The 21,654-nt window shown below is 42.0% G+C and overlaps 1 protein-coding gene across 1 annotated transcript in view; it reads left to right on the plus strand.

The window, feature by feature from the left end:
- Positions 1-21,654, plus strand: part of CYP20A1 (cytochrome P450 family 20 subfamily A member 1) — a 112,686-nt gene that overhangs the window by 47,865 nt on the left and 43,167 nt on the right. Inside the window, exons 7-9 of the mRNA XM_075317652.1 lie at positions 2,193-2,308; positions 12,438-12,492; positions 20,145-20,265. Of these exons, the coding sequence (XP_075173767.1) occupies positions 2,193-2,308; positions 12,438-12,492; positions 20,145-20,265 (292 nt within the window). The remainder of the gene's footprint in view (positions 1-2,192; positions 2,309-12,437; positions 12,493-20,144; positions 20,266-21,654) is intronic.

Genomic DNA, 21,654 nt, shown 5'->3' on the forward strand with positions numbered 1-21,654 from the left:
CTTATCTCGGTGCTCGGCGCAGGGTGTTTCTCCCTGGCCGGTTGCATCGTCTATGTTTCCTTCCTTCCTGCAATCTAGGTAGGAAAATGGGTTGTCGCTCAGTTCCCTTTAGGGACAAGTCTCAGCGCTATCTGTATTTTTTCAGAAACGACGACTTCCTCAGGTACGCACGTTCCTACGGGGAGTTTGTCTTCTCAGCACTCCGTACAAGCGGCCGTTAGAGCCCTGAGATCTGAACAAGGTTCTAATTGCTCTCCAGATGCCGCCTTTCGAGCCTTTGAAGGATGTCTCCCTTCCCGTTTTTCACGGGAAGTGGCCTTCTAGTAACGGTCTCGTCTCTTAGGAGAGTTTCCGAGCTAGCAACGCTCTCATACAAACTCCCTTCCTGGTCCTTCACCAGGACAGGGTAGTTCTGCGTCCGGTTCCGGAATTTCTCCCTAAGGTGGTATCCCATTTTCATATCAATCAGGATATCACCTCACCTTCTTTGTGTCCTCGTCCAGTCCATCAATTTCAGAAAGATTTGCATCTGTTGGTTCTGGTGAGAGCACTCAGGTTCTACTTCCCGCATGGCGCTCCTGCGCCACCCGGATGCACTCTTTGTCCTTGTCGCTGGTCGGCGTAAACAGTCGCAAGCTTCCAGATCCACCCTTGCTCGGGGGCTCGAGGAACCAATTCTTGAAACCTACAGTTCTACTGGGCTTCTGGTTCTCTCAAGGCCGAAGGCCCATTCTACCAGAGCCGTGGGTGCATCCTGGGCATTACGGCACCAGGCTACGGCTCAGCAGGTGTGTCAGGCACCCACCTGGTCGAGTCTACTTACTTTTACCAAGCATTATCAGATGCATACCTACGCTTCGGCAGACGCCAGCCTAGGTAGATAAGTCATTCAGGCGGCGGTTGGCCACCTGTAGGAGAGGGCCGTTTGACGGCCCTATCATGAGGTATTCTTTTACCCACCCAGGGATTGCTTTTGGACATCCCAATTGTCTGGGTCTCCCAATGGAGCGACAAAGAAGAAGGGAATTTTGTTTACTTACCGTAAATTCCTTTTCTTCTAGCTCCAATTGGGAGACCCAGCACCCGCCCTGTTTTCTCGGGGTTTTTCTGTTTTTTCGGGTACACATGTTGTTCATGTGGTATGGTTCAGTTCTCCGATGTTTCCTCGGATTGAATTGGTCTTTAAACCAGTTATTGGCTTTCCTCCTTCTTGCTTTGGCACTAAAACTGGTGAGCCAGTGATCCCACTGGGGGTGTATAGCCAGAAGGGGAGGGGCCTTACACTTTTAAGTGTAATACTTTGTGTGGCCTCCAGAGGCAATAGCTATACACCCAATTGTCTGGGTCTCCCAATTGGAGCTAGAAGAAAAGGAATTTACGGTAAGTAAACAAAATTCCCTTCTTTTCATGGTTGCTTAAAAAAAAACAAAAAAAAAACAAAGGCTTAATTAAATGTTGGACAGAACCTGACCACTAGTACTCTGATGAATGTGCCTGAAGGTGTACTCAGAGTAAAGTTTAGTATCTTCTACAAATACAATAATATAAATACTTTATAATGCTAACACAGAATTTTATTTTTTTTCATAATGACAATGCAGACATAGTTTCTCTAGGGATAAAAACAAACCAGAACATGATCCAAATATAGAAAGAAATCAAGCGGTTCATAGTCAGACATGTAGAAAAACCTTCTTTTATTACAAAAAAATGTTTTAAAAAAAAAAAAATCAGCGGTACAGACGTCCCCAGAAGCACAAGGTTAGCGAGCCAACGCGTTTCGACAGATAACAAGTTGTTAAATCTTATTCATCCATGAATAAGATTTAACTACTTATGTCGAAACGCGTTGGATCGCTATCCTTGTGCTTCTGTGGACGCCTGTACCGCTGAATTTTTAAAAACATTTTTATTTTGTAATAAAAGAAGGTTTTTATACATCTCGGGCTTCAGACTGCTGGATTTGTTTCTATATTTGGATTTCGTTATACCCGGACCAGGGATATCCTGAGCAGACAGCATGAGACACCCCAGAGTCTGAAAGGGGTGAGCTGGCTAATTTGTGTATGTGAAACCAGAACATGGTATTCCCTAAACTCCATACATAGTTCTCGCTTGTCCAGAATATTGACGTTCCTCCAGATGACAGCTAGACAGATGACTGCATAAGTTTTTTCCTCTTGTGTTTTAAGCTCTGATGGAAATGGAAACTGTGTTGAAAAAAGCCATCAAAGAGCGCAGAGGGAAGAACCCCGGCCGACATGTGTTCATGGACTCACTATTACAAGGAAACCTCAATGACAAGCAGGTGAGTCCGCCTTAGCACAGGACAAAGGCTCCTAAAAATCTTAAAGGAGCATTCACGGATTTGTTTTCCCCACTATTTGCACCTTTTAATTAAAGTCTATTGCAATACTCGCTGGTTGCCACCTTCTGCCATTTTTTAGTCTCTCTCTGGTGTCTTGTGACTTCCACAAATACCGGCCACGTTATCATTATGGGCCTTTGGAGGTTCTAAAGACGGAATTGTTCATTTGTCTGAAAACAAAAAAACAACAACCAACAAAGTCAGTTTATTTTTAGTTTCACAGTGTCTCATGTGAATACGGCATTACTTCATATTTTGTTTTGTTTTTCTCCATGATCAAACACCATTTTAAACTTCAACGGATTGCGGTGGATTTTCCCTGTAGACTTGATTGACCACTTTTGCCTGCGGTTCTCCAATTCCGGTGACGACCAAGAAGCTTCTTCTTCCACTCTGCTGTCGATGGGCATGTCATTGCTGATGTCATGCTTTTTGAAAGCCGGCTCCCTGCTGACAAATTGAGGGGAGCGGACTGTCAATCAGCATGACGTCTGCAGTGGTGCCCCATCTAGAGCAGAGGAGGAAGAGCTGCTCTGTTGTCATGCGGTCAAAGGAAGCAGGAGAGTCACCACTTGAGCCAGGAGAGATCATTGCAGGACAGAACAGGCGGGTGGTTAGTAACTACCTGCTGGTAGGTTCTTGGCCTCATAGGAAAAAAAAAAAAAAGTCCCGGATAAAGCCTTCATGAACGGTGCAATTCGGAGGCAGGTGTATGGAGTGGGCTCACTGGGTGACCTTCCCCATGCCATGCAGGTAGTGCCTGTGTTTTACAGCCAGGATCTTTCTCTAACAATCACAGGTGGAGCTGACAGAGGGATTTAACATGCAGCGACTTTTAGGCGCGCCATTTTAAGCGCCCATCGGTGCTCCCGTAATGTGATCGCAGGTTGCTGTGACAGCTCAGTCTGCTGAAGACCTCCATGTTTTTGTCCTAGTAGCGCTTTTTTTTAAACTGCCCGGGCTTCAAGGGAGACTGTGATTTTTCACTATATGTAGAAATACTGTAGCATTGCTTTATATGGCACTAACGATCAGACAATGAGTCAGGTGCCCTGAGAGAACTATTAAGAGCAGTAAAAAGTAAAATAATAAAAAAAGTAGTTTTTTTTTATTATAAAAAAAAAAAAACAAAACCTAATTTCATATTAAATAAAAGAAAGGAGGAACATCCAGCTCTTCAGGCAAGGAAAGCCATGGTCTTCATTCTTTATTTCAGCATGCAGACAACGGATGACATGACCAGCAGAGCACTACGCGTTTCAGGTCAAACAATCACCCTTAATCATGATTAAGGGTGATTGTTTCACCTGAAACGCGTAGTGCTGTGCTGGTCATGTCATCCGTTGTCTGCATGCTGAAATAAAGAATAAAGACCATGGCTTTCCTTGCCTGAAGAGCTGGATGTTCCTCCTTTCTTTTTATTTGCTATATCGGGCTGTGGCAGTGCCTGTCCGTGCTCCAGGGGGAGGCCAGGAGAGAGCGTGTACACGGTGAGCTGATATACATAAATCAAATTTCATATTGCCCCCATTTTGCCATGTTTTAAAGAATACCTTTTTTTTTTTTATAAAAAAAAAAAAAGCACTTTGTATCGCTGTAATCAGAAAAGATCAAAATACAAAAAATAATTAAGGTTAATCACTGTAAACAAAAAAAACAAAAAAAATTCAAGAATGCCAAAATAATGTTTTTGTTTTTTGTTTTTTTTTTTGTCACTGCAATACGACAAAGCTGCAATCAAAACATCATATCTATCCCAAAATGATAGTACAACGTTGTCTCACCAAGCAAAAAAATAACAGTTCACACAGCTCCATCTCCGAAAAATTAAAACGTTATGGGTCTTGGAAAATGGGGACACAGCCCCAACTCCTTTCTTTTTTTTTTTTTTTTTTTTTCTGCTCATCTCTTTACCACTAAAATAATGAAAATAAAATATAAAAATGGACATATTTGCTTTCACTTTTAGGCTATGTGCCCACGGGACAACGTACCTGCGAATTTTGCGGCGGAAAACCTGTGGATTTATCTAGATTTTCTAGATAAATCTGCAGGTTATAGAAAGTGTGAAAACAGGAGAAACGAGTATATATGCAAAAATAGACAAATTTAATTTCACATGAAAACACCACAGACATTTAAAAACATGATTAAGGCTGCTTTCACACATCCGGTTTTTCCTGTGCGGCACAATCTGACGCTTTGCAGAAAAAACGCAAAGGTTTTTTTTTGCCGCCGGTTGCGTTTTTTTTGCATAGACTTTCATTAGTGCCGGATTGTGCCGCATGGGCTTGCGTTCGGTCCGTTTTTTGCCGCATGCGGCAAATTTAGTAGATGCGGCGGCTGGATGGAATGTTGCCTGGCAAGGTTTTTTGTCCGGCAAAAAAAACCACATTGCACTGCATCCGGCCAATGCGGCGCGATTTGCAATGCATGCCTATGGACGCCACATGCGGCGTCCTGCGGCAAACACCGCATCCGGCCGCCGCATGCGGTTTTTTCCACTGCGCGTGCTCAGTAGCGTGCCGCAAGTGGCAAAAACCGGACGGGCCGCATGTCAAAAACTTATGCAAAGGATGCGGTTTTGTCGCCGCATCCGTTGCATAGGTTTTAGAGCTGGATTGGCCGGCTCTGCTAAAACCGGAGGTGTGAAAGCAGCCTAAGACATCACCAAAATGAATCCACTGGAGGGGATGTAAAAATTGTTACACTGATTAGATTGTTAAGGTACTGTCACACATAACGAGATCGCTAGCGAGATCGCAGCTGAGTCACCGTTTTGGTGACGCAGTAGCGATCCTGTTAGCGATCTTGTTATGTGTGACACCTACCAGCGATCAGGCCCCTGCTGTGAGATCTCTAGTCGTTGAGAATGTTCCAGGCCATTTTCTTCAAAGGCGATGTCCTGCTGGGCAGGACACATCGCTGTGTTTGACACTGTGTGACAGGGTCACAGTGACTGCTGAGATCGTTATACAGGTCGCTACTGCGATCTGTATTGTTCTGCATCGCTGGTAAGATCTGACTGTGTGACATCTCACCTGCGACCTCCCAGCGACTTACCTGCGATTCCTATCAGGACACATCATTTTCGGGATCGCAGGTAAGTCGTTATGTGTGAAGGTACCTTTACACTGGTAGAATTGGTACACAGACAGGGTTGTTCAAAGTACAATCCCCCCCCAGTGAGAAACCTGAACATCATTAACTCGCATTGTGGAGCAGCTTTTTCAAGATGGAGAGGCACGGTTTCCGCAGGTTTACCGCAACAACTCCACAGAAATACTGCACAATTGGATAGCTGCGGATTCCGGGGAGCAGCTGCGGTAAACCTGCAGACAAACCTGTGGCAAAATCCGCGGGTACGTTGTCCCGTAGGCACATAGCTTTAATCATAGTCCTACTAATCATTTTTTTTTTTTTTTTTTTTTTTTTCTTCTTCAATTTTTCCCCATTTGGAATTTTTATTTCTTTCCCCCTTTTCCAGTAAACTATGTGGTAAAATGAATGGTGTCATTCAAGAGTACAACTTATCCAGCAGAAACAAGCATGCGCAAAGTCTACTTCCCTATTTTCCAAACAACGCCCAAAAAATTCCAGCTGTAATTATGCAGGGAGATCTTCTATCAGAATTGATGCTGCATACTTGTGGATACATAGAAATGTGCTAGGAGCGTCCGTGTGAATAGAATATAAACTTAAGTCTGGTGTATTCTTTAAAAGCCAGTTGTGTATAAGAAGACTGTAGCTCCGCAGTGAGAGGGCTGCTACAAATAAATAATCCTAACACTCAATTTTCAAGATGACATGCCTGTCACTTTTGTATGCAAATGGCCTCTTCAGGGAGGAAGTAGACTTGAACTTTAGCACCACCTATTAGAAGTAGCAATCCTTAAAGTCAATATCGACCTTTTCAATGAGCCTTGCCATATTACTTAGGATAAAAGCCAAGCCAAAATCTCAGTTGCAGACATTTGTGGTTTATAGCTCACAAAAATCAAAATACCGTGTTTTTCGGATTATAAGATGCAGTTTTCCTCCCAAAAATTTGGGAGGAAAACGAGGAGTGCATCTTAAAGTCTGGATATAGCTTACCGGGAGGTGGAGAATTGGCGGGGGGCTGTCTGTGCGGCTCTCTGTGCAGGCGGCCGGGTGCCTCTCTGTGCGGGCGGCCTGCTGGCAGTGTGGACTGTGGTGCCTGTGTGGACTGCGATGGCTGTGCTGGCAGCAGAAGCTCCGGTGGCTGTACGGCGGGTGTCCCAGATGGTCTGGGCTTCAAATGATGGCGCTTGGAGTCTGTGCATGCGCAGATGGAGCTCTTGGATGAGAGTTCAATCAGTGCACGCGCCACTCTTGGCGCCATTTATTTGAAGCCTGGTCCGCCAACAGAGCAACTGGGACACTTGCTGCATCGGCCTGCTCCATCGCAGCTTCCACTGCCTGCACTGACCTGCTGCCATTGCCGCCTGCACGGACCCGTTGCCGCTGCCAGCACACCCTGTGACTCCGCTCCTCCACCGCTGCCCGCCCCCTGCAGTAAGACAACACCAGAGTATAACAAAATATATACTCCGGCACACTAGGGAAAATATGAAAAGAGTCCAATATGGTGCTCAAAAAAAAATTTTTTATTTGTCTATATTCTTTAGTTGTCCAACGTTTCAACCCGAAGGTTTTCTTCAAGGACTGATTTTTAATATAGAAAAGAAAAGATATACAATGTCACAAACAATGCAATATACATGTGTATTTTACAGGAAAGGAAATGTACACGTTATAAAAAACAAAAAAAGCTTTCCATAGGGATATATGTGAAAGATTCCCATGGTCACAGTAGTAGCCCCCTTGGGGGTGAAACAATATACTATATCATATTTGAGAAAGGAGCAGCAGTGGGTGACATACCTTTGTCAATTGTGAATAAATTCTCAGAAAAAGCACCCAGGTATCTCAGGTAAATGCGAAATTTCTTATACCAGAATAATGCTATAAAGGCGAAAAAATAAAGTAAATGAATGTTATCGGTACATGTCATCAGGTTTACTTAGAGAGAGGGGATAGAGGGGTATTGCGGGCATACCTGCAGAAGTGGGTACCCAATGTCAGGGCCTCTAGTAAATGTTAATGAGATGAAGTGGAGAGAGGGAGCTAGTCCGTCTAGAAGACCAAATGATACAATTCTGAGTACATAAGATTATAATATGAAACCGATGAAATGTGAACTCCATATGTGGGCATACCTTATGAGTAGAAGAGGTGAGACCAAGGTCTGGACTGTTACTAATATGGCAAGGAAGAACCTCTGAGGGTCCGTATTAATGTAGTAGGTGATTATATAAGATTTGTTATATCCTATATGAGGTAAAAGAATGAAATTATTTCATATATATATATATATATGTAGAGACACACTGTGCCAGATGTCCCAAATGAGGTAAAATGGTGTAATGTTATAGTTACCATGAATATTCAAGAAGTCTTAGAGTCGATCCCCAAGGGGCACATGGCTGATACCATAGACAAGAATGATACAATCATATATTAGAGAGGGAGAATTAGAGTTAGAATAATGTAGGGAATGGAGGATGAAATAGAAATGTGACATACCTCACAAATGAGTATTTATAATGTAAACATCATGAGATGGAGGTTAGAATAACTTCTGGTTTAAGACATCAGGGGTCATATGCTATGGGTATATGACCGCTGCAGCTATAGTAAAAGCAGAGCGGACAATATAAAGAGCATAAAGTGATAGTGTCAGCAAAGAAAAGGGAAAGAAAGTAAGGTGTGACATACCTCCCCAGTAGGTATATGTGCAAGGAGCACTATATGTGAGCTGGCCAAAGGCTCTGGTAGAAAAGGAAGGTGAAAGGGTTAACGTTTGTATAAGCTGGACTATGGGGCTGTAGGACCTGGTACATACCTGTGTGGTAGGGGAACTTCAGATGGAGCGTCCGGTGGTGTGTCTATAACCGTGAGGGAGCTTTTTATATGGTGTGAGTGGGGGCGTCCACTTCCTAATGAAGTGGAACGCACCTGTGGACCGCATGTGAGCGTCGTTACGATGACGCAATGCCCCGCGCATGCGCGGTAATACAGGACGCCGAGAGCTCGGCGCTCCGATCCCGCGCATGCGCGGAAGGCAGAGCACTCACGCCGGCGTATAGTGAGGCCTAAGTGCGCGCGCGTCGGGGCCCATGACCGGCGCGCGCCCAACGGGGAGGGGTGCCACTATGTGATGCCGCGCCCCGTGAGCGCGCGGAGGGCAGGGGACCCGACGCACGCGCAGTGTGTGGACATACTGGAGCTGTGAGGACCGGTGTCACTATACAAACCTACAGGGTGAAGGCTGTAAAGGGGTGATGATCTGGAAAAAGGTGCAATCAGGTGGCATGTGAGACCTAAGGAAAGAAAAAGAGAGTTAGGGGAATAATAACAAATTATATTCAACCATGAAGATTAACATTCATGTACATCAGGGACCTAATGAATTACATCATATTCCCTATTTAATCCATTGGGTTCCAAAGTCCTCAAAGTATGTATCCAGAACGCTTTGCGTTGTTTAAGAATTCTAATTCTATTCCCACCTCTTCTTATAGGTGGTATATGTTCAATGATTTGATACTTAAGTTGGGCCACAGTGTGTCCGTGTGTCACAAAGTGATGAGGTATGGGTAATAAAACCTGTTGGCAACGAATGGTAGACTTGTGTTTATTGATAAGGTCTCGGATATGTTGGATCGTTTCCCCAACATACCCGAGACCGCAAGGACATTTTATAAGGTATATCACAAATGAGGAGTCACACGTGCTCCCTTTTTTTCCCACTTGACTTGATTTTTTTCATCCATGTCATTCACAACCTTTTCATATGGAGCAACTGAAGTGACTGACATCCTGTCTAAGGTCACTATCCCAGATTCATTTTTATCCACACCCTCTGAGGAAATTCGCACCCGCGATTACGAAAAAGAACTCCGGAAACGGACTGCCTTCGAATTACATTGTGCTACTTTGGCACAATATCACAAAGTGCAACGGATACCGAGGGGGTTAAGGGTGTCCCTCAGACCTACACTCTTTTCCGAAAATGTGGATTATTGCTCTAAGTTCGAGAGTATATTAAACAAATGCTCGATGGACATAATCATTTTGACTATAGAATTCCTACACAAGGAGATTGAAGAACTTGGACCCAGGATTCGATCCATTGAGGACCAATTTGCCAATAGTCTACCCACTGCCGAATGGGATAGTATTCAGCTGAAGACTAAGGAACTCATTGCCGACTTTCAGAAAACCCTACAAGACAGAAAACGCCAAAAATTTATCCGCGACCAGGAGGACTACTCCAAAGACCGAGTTTACAGGTGGCGGTCATCAGACACTAATTCAAGACGACCACTTGGTCCCTCCCGATATTCAGCCTCCGGGTTCAGACAGTGAACCATACTTTTCTCGACCGTCTAATTTTTTAGAACAAAGACAGGCATCAAGAGGGCGACCAGGCGGGGGAAGAGGAAAAACATTCACACCACACCGAATACAAACCCGCTCACAGGTATCACCCCTTTACAGCCTTCACCCTGTAGGTTTGTATAGTGACACCGGTCCTCACAGCTCCAGTATGTCCACACACTGCGCGTGCGTCGGGTCCCCTGCCCTCCGCGCGCTCACGGGGCGCGGCATCACATAGTGGCGCCCCTCCCCGTTGGGCGCGCGCCGGTCATGTGCCCCGACGCGCGCGCACCTAGGCCTCACTATACGCCGGCGTGAGTGCTCTGCCTTCCGCGCATGCGCGGGATCGGAGCGCCGAGCTCTCGGCGTCCTGTATTACCGCGCATGCGCGGGGCATTGCGTCATCGTATCGACGCTCACATGCGGTCCACAGGTGCATTCCACTTCATTAGGAAGTGGACGCCCCCACTCACACCATATAAAACGCTCCCTCACGGTTATAGACACACCACCGGACGCTCCATCTGAAGTTCCCCTACCACACAGGTATGTACCAGGTCCTACAGCCCCATAGTCCAGCTTATACAAACGTTAACCCTTTCACCTTCCTTTTCTACCAGAGCCTTTGGCCAGCTCACATATAGTGCTCCTTGCACATATACCTACTGGGGAGGTATGTCACACCTTACTTTCTTTCCCTTTTCTTTGCTGACACTATCACTTTATGCTCTTTATATTGTCCGCTCTGCTTTTACTATAGCTGCAGCGGTCATATACCCATAGCATATGACCCCTGATGTCTTAAACCAGAAGTTATTCTAACCTCCATCTCATGATGTTTACATTATAAATACTCATTTGTGAGGTATGTCACATTTCTATTTCATCCTCCATTCCCTACATTATTCTAACTCTAATTCTCCCTCTCTAATATATGATTGTATCATTCTTGTCTCTGGTATCAGCCATGTGCCCCTTGGGGATCGACTCTAAGACTTCTTGAATATTCATGGTAACTATAACATTACACCATTTTACCTCATTTGGGACCTCTGGCACAGTGTGTCTCTACATATATATGAAATAATTTCATTCTTTTACCTCATATAGGATATAACAAATCTTCTTATATAATCATCTACTACATTAATACGGACCCTCAGAGGTTCTTCCTTGCCATATTAGTAACAGTCCAGACCTTTTGGTCTCACCTCTTCTACTCATAAGGTATGCCCACATATGGAGTTCACATTTCATCGGTTTCATATTATAATCTTATGTACTTAGAATTGTATAATTTGGTCTTCTAGACGGACTAGCTCCTTCTCTCCACTTCATAATATTTACTAGAGGCCCTGATATTTGGTACCCACCTCTGCAGGTATGCCCTTAATACCCCTCTATCCCCTCTCTCTAAGTAAACCTGATGACATGTACCGATAACATTCATTTACTTTATTTTTTCGCCTTTATAGCATAATTCTGGTATAAGAAATTTCGCATTTACCTGAGATGCCTGGGTGCTTTTTCTGAGAATTTATTCACAATTGACATAGGTATGTCACCCACTGCTGCTCCTTTCTCAAATATGATATAGTATATTGTTTCACCCCCAAGGGGGCTACTACTGTGACCATGGAAATCTTTCACATATATCCCTATGGAAAGCTTTTTTGTTTTTTGTTTTTTATAACGTGTACATTTCCTTTCCTGTAAAATACACATGTATATTGCATTGTTTGTGACATTGTATATCTTTTCTTTTCTACATTAAAAATCAGTCCTTGAAGAAAACCTTCGGGTTGAAACGTTGGACAACTAAAGAATATAGACAAATAAATAAAAAAAATTTTTTTGAGCACCATATTGGACTCTTTTCATATTTTCCCTAGTGTGCCGGAGTATATATTTTGTTATATCTACCTTTTCTCCAGAGCACCTACTTGACATAATTGGTTGAGCCAGGTCTATTCTTCAACTATAACACCAGAGTATAAGACTGACCCCATTTTTTTATTTTTTTTTTTTTTTATTTTTTTTATCTCTAAATTTGGGGTGCGTCTTATAAAGCAAAAAATACGGAACCTGTAAGTATAATTATTATTGCAAGGTTTGGTTTTTTTTGGGGAGGTGGAGTCGGCTTTAATGCAAATTGAACACTACTATTGAAAAATCAAATCACACCTTTTTTTTTTTTTTTTTCTCTTCCTAACTAAATTTTGTGAACCTTTTTTTTTTTTTTTCTTTTTTTTTTTTTTTTTTTTTTTAAAATCTGCAGCATATTTAATTTGTAGACCCATTTATCTGTTTTTTGAGTGAATTATGAGTTCAGGATACAAGAAGTGACAGATAAGGAGGAAGAGGCCTTTTTTCTCTAAGTGAAAACATTTTAATATACCTTATCTTTACTTGTACTGTGGGAAAAAAAGAATTAATAGTGCAGTTACATTGAATTCAGTGTATAAAGGGCATGGATGGGCTGTGCGCATTTTGCAGTAACCAGCTTTATTCTTTGTGCAGATAATTTTCCTTTTGACCTACTTTGAATTTGCTCTTTACTGCATCTCATTATTATTTGTCGGAATCTAAAGATTGTTTTCTCCAGGTCCTAGAAGACTGTATGATCTTCTCCTTGGCAGGGTGCGTGATCACAGCAAACTGTAAGTTTTTAATCAGAACTGAGAAATCCTAAAATAACTGTTATTGACAGTTCTCGTTCCATTTCAGTGGAGAATATAAAATTACTGTGTTTTATCAAGCTAAACAATAAGCATACAATAATAATAAAAAATGTTAAATATTTAATTTCTCTGTTCACATCTATGTAATTGCATAGCATTTACCCTTATTTCCTAGGTCTGTGTTGGCTGCGTCTTTTATATTTTCCGGTATAAGTTAATCTAGTATTTGATTGTTTTTATTCTGCATCTGGGATTCTGTGTAATAACTCCACAGTAGATGCAGGTAATATTTCTTATTTTATAAAATGAAATAAGTAGATATGATGCATGATACCACAGCATCTCAAACTAGCACATGCACAGCATGGAGACATGAGCGCTCGTTCAAAGGGGTTGTCCAGGTTCCAGTAAATAATTTCTGATAACTAGTAAAGCAAGAAAACAAAAAAAAGTATATATATATATATATAATATAATATTATATATAATGTGTGTGTGTGTGTGTATGTATGTATGTATGTATGTATGTATGTATGTATGTGTATATATATGTATGTATGTATGTATGTATATATATATATATATATATATATATATAATATATATTGGCAACATTGTCCCCATTGGGGCTCACAATCTAGAATCCCTATTTGTATGTCTTTCGAGTGTGGGAGGAAACCTACGCAAACACGGGGAGAACATACAAAGTCCTTGCAGATGTTGTCTTTGGTGACATTTGAACCCAGGATCCAGCGCTGCAAGACTGCAGTGCTCTCTGGGGATGCTTAAGGTGATGCACATAAATAACGCTGTCCATAAACATTGGACCTGATTCCTCATTTGCGTTTTTAGATCACTTCTCCTTTTTGTCTTCTGCGACTAGTTGCAATTTTTGGTGCGAAATTCTTTAAAATGGAAATGCAATTCATGAATTTGGCGCAAAGTTAAAAATGCCCCCTCCCCCCTCGCTACTTTTTTTAACTGCTCTTGCAACTTTGTGCCCAAATTGCAGCAATATACCCGCATACCAAAAAATATATGCTGGCTGGGGGGGGACTGGGCTGGAGTTGCATCACATTTTGTGACTTTTTACAAACATGGAGTTGATGAATTGGGCGGAAACATCTGGAATAGCTGAGCGGAGAAAAAAAGACTTTAAAAAAAGAAACAAAACAATGAATTGGGTGCAAACAAAAAAAAAAAAAGCTCAAAACACACAACTGGAGAACAAAAGATGAAAGTTCTAAGACAATTAAATCATTGCCTATTCTGGATGTTCGGCAAGGGTAGTGCAACAAATAGGAGGTTGGTGCGGATAAACACCAAAGGTAATAGAGTATATTATAGCCAAAAAATGTTTACTAAAAACTAACAGAAAAACGCATATAGATAATACAATAAAATATATAGGTACTGCACAGAATGTGGGGATGATAAAATAGTGATAACCCTCCACTAATAAAGCAAACCATACAAATAGTTAATAATGCAAGTTGGACTGTCTATACATTCAATGGTAAAATCCTAAAAGAAGCCTAACAGACAAATCACTAACATTGTAAAACAAGGAATGATATACTTAGAAATATATAAGTTGAATGTAGCTGTCTCCAACGCACGTTTTGTTACTGCTTCCTCAGGAGGCGTGTGTAAGGGAAGGAAATAACCTGCTTTTTAAAGTGTGACGATGTCCGGGATTGGATGTTGTTGGGAGTGGTGTAACTGTAGGCTAATGTTGGAATTAATGCTTAACTGCTGGTAGTGCGTAGTAGACAGCATTTAATGTAATAGTGGGAGAATCTGAGCCCTTGAGCTTAATGCAAGATATCTGTGATGAGAAACCTATAAACATTCCCAATATGACATCTTAAATACCACCAGAACTAGAATCCATGTAACTGAAATCGGCCATGAATGGAGATGGAACGCAAGCCCGCCACCTCTACTAGGAGGATATTGTGCATGCAAATATGGATGGTGTAATTCAATGCATGGCCATGACGTGTCATAATACAATAAAGGCGGAAGATACCTAATGCTGATGCGTAGGTTGGCAACTGTCACCACGGGGACTACACATACATATAAAAAAGCTACATAGGGTTGGAATTCAAGCTAGCCACAGATGTCATGGAAACGGCGCATGCGTGTACAAGTATCTTTTACGTAGTAACCCAGACTCTAGAATATAATGTAATCGTGGTAACCCCAGCCACCACCATATATTAAATGTATATAATGTTGCGATTTTGTGATGGAAAGGGATTAGATGAATAATGCAATCAGACTTAAATAATAAACATCAAAGCTTTTTTTTTTTTCTTTGTTTTTCACTATTCATGTCTGGTTGCATTATTTATCTAATCCCTTTCCATCACAAAATCGCAACATTATATACATTTAATATATGATGTTGCCTGGGGTTACCACGATTACATTATTTTCTAATGTACAGGCTGCTACTAAGGCCCTTGTAGACTCATGAACCGTTTTCATAACTTTTTTTTTGTAAGTCTTTTTAAAAAAAAAGTTGTTTTTGACAAATATATTCTATTTTTTCTGTAATATTTATCCAACCACCTATGTGTTTAAAAAAAAAAAAAAAAAAAAAGCTAAAAGGCAATGATAATTCTGGGCCATTTTTTTTATTACAGTACCCTGTGTGGTAGGGTTTGCCAATCCAAGACTGTGTGTACAGGGCCTTAAGTGAACAAAGCACAGCTGAACGTAAGCTGTTTCTTTCAGATTTCCTTGAGCAGCAGAGTTATCTGCAGTGCGTCTCAGCATTTTCCCTAAATCTTCCTAATAAACCAGTTTAGACGAAGCCCCGATTTGGGCCATTGATGGCAATGGCACAAACAAAATACAATGTCTGACAGTGTCCACATGTTCAGAAGGGTAAAGAAGTGTAGCAGACTGTGACATCTTCAGAAATAAAAGAGCAATCAATCACTTTCAGAAAATATACTTCTTTTGTGTCACTACAGTCTACGGCTTCACCAGAGGTTTTACTGAATCCCATTTTTAGGGAAATTCAGGCAGAACCCCTGGGTCTACTGCAGAAAACAGTGTGAACAGGACTGTAGGCTCAAAACAACTGTGGGCCAGTACAAAACATGTTGGTGTTAGTGTTTAGCGAGTAGTTGACTATTCGTACTCGCTTTGCTGTTAGCGAGTACTGTCTGCTACTCGCATATTCGTTACGTGTAGCGGGCGCAAAGTCAATCGGAAATACTCTCTAAGTAGTGAGTAACCCGAAAGCCATACTTTTCGTGCAAGTAGCGAATAAGACGGCTTTCGGGTTACTCGCTACTTAGTGAGTATTTCCCATTGACTTACATTGCGTCCACTACTCATAGTGAATATGTGAGTAGCGGACAGTAGTCGCTAACAGCATAGGGAGTACGAATGGTCAACTACCAGTGTTCATTTATCTCCAGACTTATTTCATATGTGCTCCTGGACAAACCCTTTGCTCACTAACCTTTTGATTTGTGCACATGCTGTTTAGATTTTCACCTAATAGACTTTTTTTTTTTTAACACCAGTGTTGAATTGTGATAGTGTGTAGTGTGCACACTGTCAAGATTTCCCTGTATTTCCCGTGTGAGTTGGCTTTTATATGCCCCTATGTATGCGGTTTACACACTTGTGATTACATGCTGACTAGTCTCATTCAGCTCCTCTCAATAGAAGAGAACTGAGAGAAAAGGATTAGACTAGTAGCCACGTCAAATCGCATATGTGGGGTGACGTGACCACTAATTCACACTGAGAATCGTCACACTGCACATTGTACACTGTCACAATTCGGCAGTTTGGAGAGTGACTGCAGACTTTTCAGTTCAGCCCGCGAAACCCCATTAATCAATGCACTGAGAAATTTTTCAACTTGCCAAAATAACTGGTTGATTATATTCAGAGGCAGAGAAAACGTCCCTGACATCTCTCAGGATATAAGTTAAATGTATATAGGGCTCCATTTACCAGATGTCAAGAGTATCTTTATGGTCTCTGCCAGGGTTGGTATGTAACTGACTACATTTCTATACAGAACGCCACCACAAACTGTAGTGCACAGTATATGTTTTGCCCATAGGGTTTATTTGCAAATATACAGTGGCATACATTAATATCTTTTGTCATAGGATTATATGGGGACACATTCCCACTGTATTTTCGCCTACAGAAGCTCATATGTAATGTCCTCTGAGCCTAACCCAAGTGCAAAGCTTATTATGGAGATAGGACTCTGAAATACTTAGGCATGATCAGGACTGGTTTTTGGGCTCTGGATGTAAGTGATTTTCTAAACATTTATAGCTTACAACCCTCTATAAAAAAAAGTGAGGATTAAAGGCCATTGGGGGTATTGTTTGTAGGGACTTCTGCTTTGTGTCCTGCCTCTACGCTGCTTCTGGTGGCTTGATCTTCTTCCTTATTTCAATCTCATGCTGGGGTCGTCCTAACCGCAGATGGCACTTGCACAGATAAATCTCACAGTGGGCCTCAGTAAAATCATGCCTGTAGTGGCGCATGCGCAGATTGACCTCCCGGCGGTCTTCAGTAAAATGTTACTAGTCGTGGCACATACGCAGATTGAAATTTATGCTCTTCATTGAGCAAAGATCTAAATCTGCATGTGCGCCGCCACCAGCGTCCTTTTCCTGAAAGGCTTATAGGATATTAATCTGCGTAAGAGCTGCTCGCGGCTACGACTGCGCCAACGCAACATTTTAAATAAGGAAAAAGATAAACACCTTAGGCATAAGTCAGGCCGTGACAGAGCCAAAGACCCTACCCACAGTCCCATCCCAATGCGCGTACACCAAAACTGCTAATGATGATTTAAAAATTAAACAAACCAGGATGCGGATTCCTTCTCTAAAGGCATGTATTAAATGAGCATAACAAGGCCGTATACCCATAACCCTGATAATAGATTCTTTAAAGAGGACTTGGCACTTGATCAATCACAGGTTAAATCACTTGTAAAAAAAAAAAATCCCTGAGCTCCTCTGTTTCTCCTGCTCTTTTCCATTTTATGCTGCGATGCGCCATTGTTGAGAGATGCACATGTATTGCTTTTATAAGCGCTATGTGAAATCTCTGACTGCTGTGCAACTTGGTGTTTCTTTCTTTAGCGTTTTCCCTGGATGCATGTGCTTTTCCCATTTCCCCCCTGATGCTATCAATAACAGCTTGGCAGGAGGTGAGATGGATAGCCCATCTATCAAGCTGTGATTGACCACATCTGGGAGGGGTGATGTGCACACCCGAGAGAAGACTCTGAAGAAACTCTCAGTTGGTCTGCAAGCAGAGATTTCAAAACTGAAAAGGCGGTGGGGTACAGCATTTTTACAAGTGATTGAACTTGGATTTTTTATTTTATGCAAGTGACATGTCCTCTTTGACATCTACCAGTTATTTTAGGTAACTTCAGCATGAACAATTACACTATATCTGCCCTTTTCACCACTAATCTATTACTATGTTTCTCATATTTGACTACTCTATTAACTTATGCCCGTGTTGATGAAACAGTCAAGACCATAAGGTATATTTTTATATGCAATTTACATGTGGCAGACATTTGTGTTACTGAAAATTCAATTTCTCATTAATGAGATTGTTTCTGCACTAAGCGCATGAATTATTCCGCAAACTCCATTCAAATTAATGAGTCACTCACAGAAATTCCTGAAAATAATCAAATTGAAACACGTATGAATCTACCCTATGGCCACTGTTATGGCTCAGTTTTCAGGTCCAAATTTTGCATCAGTACATGTATGTACATGACATGTTTTTGCCGTGAAAAATGCAGCATTTTACTGCCACAGTAAAGTGAGCGACATATCTGAAAGTTGTTCCTCGACGATTGGATGCAGTTTAAAACCTACAGCATGTCAATTCTTTCAGGGTTTTTGCAGCATTTTTCACCCATTTTTCTATTTCTCTACTGGAGTGGTGTTTTAAATCTAAGTTCCCTGTGCACTGTTGTATACTCACCTGCTGTCGTCTAACTGTTTTTCCAGCGTTGCTCCAGTCGGCCTCTGGACGTTTGTGACCAGCAGCTTCAGTCTTTCATGGAGCACACCGGAGGTCACAGCTCGATACAAGTCTGAGCCTCGTTCTGGTTCTCATAGACTTGTATTGAGAGCTTGTGACTTCCAGCCAATCAGAAGTTAATCACAAGATGGCACCATGGGACTGCAGCGGTGCCGAAAAGGATGACGCCACTGGAAGACTGGGCAGGAGGCTTACATTTAAAGTGTCACTCCAGCACTAAACCCCTCCCTTCTCCACTGGAGTGGTGCGTTAATGCAGAGGTCCCCAACTCCAGTCCTCAAGGCCCACCAACAGTGCAGGTTTTTGGGATTTCCTTAGTATTGCACAGGTGTTAATGTAATTACCTGCCCAGGTGCTGGTTCCAACAGCAGTGCAATGCTAAGGAAATCCTGAAAACATGCACTGTTGGTGGGCCTTGAGGACTGCAGTTGGGGAACCCTGCTTTAATGTGTGCACATACCCTATATGTAAGACAAAACAAGGAGTGGCACAAACAGAGAAGATTTAGGCTTTGTGCGCACTCGAAATGTGAAGTTTCTCAAGAAAATTTCTTGAGAAACTTCTGGGAGTGGAAGATATCCGGACCTCCGGAAAAAATCCGCAGTAAATCCGCATGCGGATTTGCCGTGGATTAGCCGCGAATTTGCCGCGATTTTCCTGCAAGTTGTTACCTGCGGATTTTGCAGGCTGTACTGCCGAAATCCACAGGGTACCTGCGGAAAAGAATTGACATGTTCATTTTCTCAAGAAATTTTCTCAAGAAATTCTTCTCAAGGAAATTTCTTGAGAAAAATCCGCAGCGTGCGCACAGCTATTTTTTTTCACATAGGATTTGCTGGGAAATGTCTGCACAAAGATTGCAGACATTTCTCAAGAAATTTCTGCCGGTAAATCCGTGGGTAAAACGCACTAGTGCGCACATAGCCTAATAATAGAAAGATTTGCACTACTTCCATATTTCGGACCCAGTCTTGTGCCTTATTTATACTGATGTAAAATTCACAATGTTATACTGTATTGAAGCATTTTGTAGTCCTACTGAGTTATAATTCTTACAGGTAATGCTGCAGTCCACAAAATTGCATACTATTCACAATTTCTTATCCACAGACGTTCTCTCGTCCTTCGCGAATACTTTAAAAATTGATCAGTAAAGCTACAAAAGTTTTAGAGTGCTTAAGTTTGGAAGTTTTTATCTGTGTGATTAGACATAACTTTCTGATCATTGGGGGTCTAACTACTGGCACCACAATGATCTCAAGAACCAGGGCTCTGAGGATCCCCATGTGTATGAAGCACTGGTTAATCACATGTACAGCCACTCCATTCATTCTTATTGGAGTGAAGAGCAGGTGAACACAACACCTAATGGACCTCTGCTCCTTTCATATTTAGAGCCCCGATTCCCAGGCTCGATGAGGGTCCTAATTGTCAGCCCCCCAGCTATAGGATCGAAACGTGAGAATACCCCTTTAAGTGGAAGTAGAATGGTTGCCAACTGGAAGATACTGTATGCTCTGTACCAAACACAATTACCTGATATGTGCCATATCTTGCAGTGTGCACATGGGCAATATATTTCTTGACGACTTCAGAAGGTGCTCAAGAAAAATTGTATAAGGAGATGACCCAGGTCCTTGGAAAAGGACCGATAACAATGGAGAAGATGGAACAGCTCAGGTTGGTGATTCTTCTGGTTGGTTGTTGATTTCTTATTTTTATTGAAGAATTAAAATATTCGTTATAAAAAATTTGTTTCATGACTTAATACAATAAGTTGGTGACATGAATATATTTTAGCAGATTATTATTATTTATTACAGCGCCATTTATTCCATAGCGCTTTACATGTGAAAGGGGTATACATAATAGGGACTAGTACAATAATCATAAACAATACAAAACACGGACTGGTACAGGAGGACAGAGATCCCTGCCCGCGAGGGCTCAGTCTACAAGGGATGGGTGAGGATACAGTAGGTGAGGGTAGAGATAGTCGTGTGGTGCTGTATCAGACTCTGGGTTACGGCAGGTTGTAGGCTTATCAGAAGAGGTGGGTCTTCAGGTTTCTTGTGACGCTTGTCAAGGTAGACGAGAGTCTGATATGTTGTGGCAGGGAGTTCCAGAGTATGGGGGAGGCACGTGAGAAATCTTGGATGCGATGGTGGGAAGAGGAGATGAGAGGGGAGTAGAGAAGGAGATCTTGTGAGGATCGAAGGTTACGAGCAGGTAAGTACTGGGACACTAGGTCACAGATGTAGGGAGGAGACAGGTTGTGGATGGCTTTGTATGTCATGGTTAGGGTTTTGAACTGGAGTCGTTGGGCAGTGGGAAGCCAGTGAAGGGATTGGCAGAGAGGAGAGGTCGGGGAGTAGTGGGGGGACAGGTGGATTAGTCGGGCAGAAGCCTTAATAAAGCTAAACAAATAGTTGCTACTGTCCCACTACCTTAAAGAAGCAGCTTTACTAAGGAGTGTCTGGCTAAGCAAGTGAAAATTATAACGGACACCTCTATAATACCAATCTGGACTGAAACAAGTGCTCAGAAACTATCCAAAACTTAGAAAGTTAAAGGTAGTTGTGGCCTAAATTCTTAAAAAAAAATAAATAGAAAAAAACCCCATTAATCATGGCCGATGCAGGAGGTAATCTACAGTGTACTGCTGAAATTGCTGTTTTCACCCCTCGGAAGATGCTATTCGGTTATTTCTCAGGTCAGTAAAAAGGTGATCTTTAAGAGGTTAAATCACAGTCCAATAGAGCCACCAGTCCCAGTTTCCATGTTGCTTTCTGGATCGCTGTATATGGTATTTCCCTGTTAGTGTTGAAGATTGTTCCCAAATACTTGTTCATCAGGATACATCTACAGACACGCTGCAGTATATCTGGAATATAATGTGTGGAACATCGTAGGTAAAACTAATATTTTATGAATTTAACATATCAATATATGTTTGCAGAGAATACACACACTGCAGTCTCTGCAAGCTTCACCCCCCTTGGGAGGAAAACAAAACCTATTTTAGAAAATATATTAGAAAGTACTAGACCAGACGCTGTGTTAATCCCT

The sequence above is a fragment of the Anomaloglossus baeobatrachus genome, chromosome 7 (assembly GCF_048569485.1).
Source record: "Anomaloglossus baeobatrachus isolate aAnoBae1 chromosome 7, aAnoBae1.hap1, whole genome shotgun sequence".
NCBI lineage: Eukaryota > Metazoa > Chordata > Amphibia > Anura > Aromobatidae > Anomaloglossus > Anomaloglossus baeobatrachus.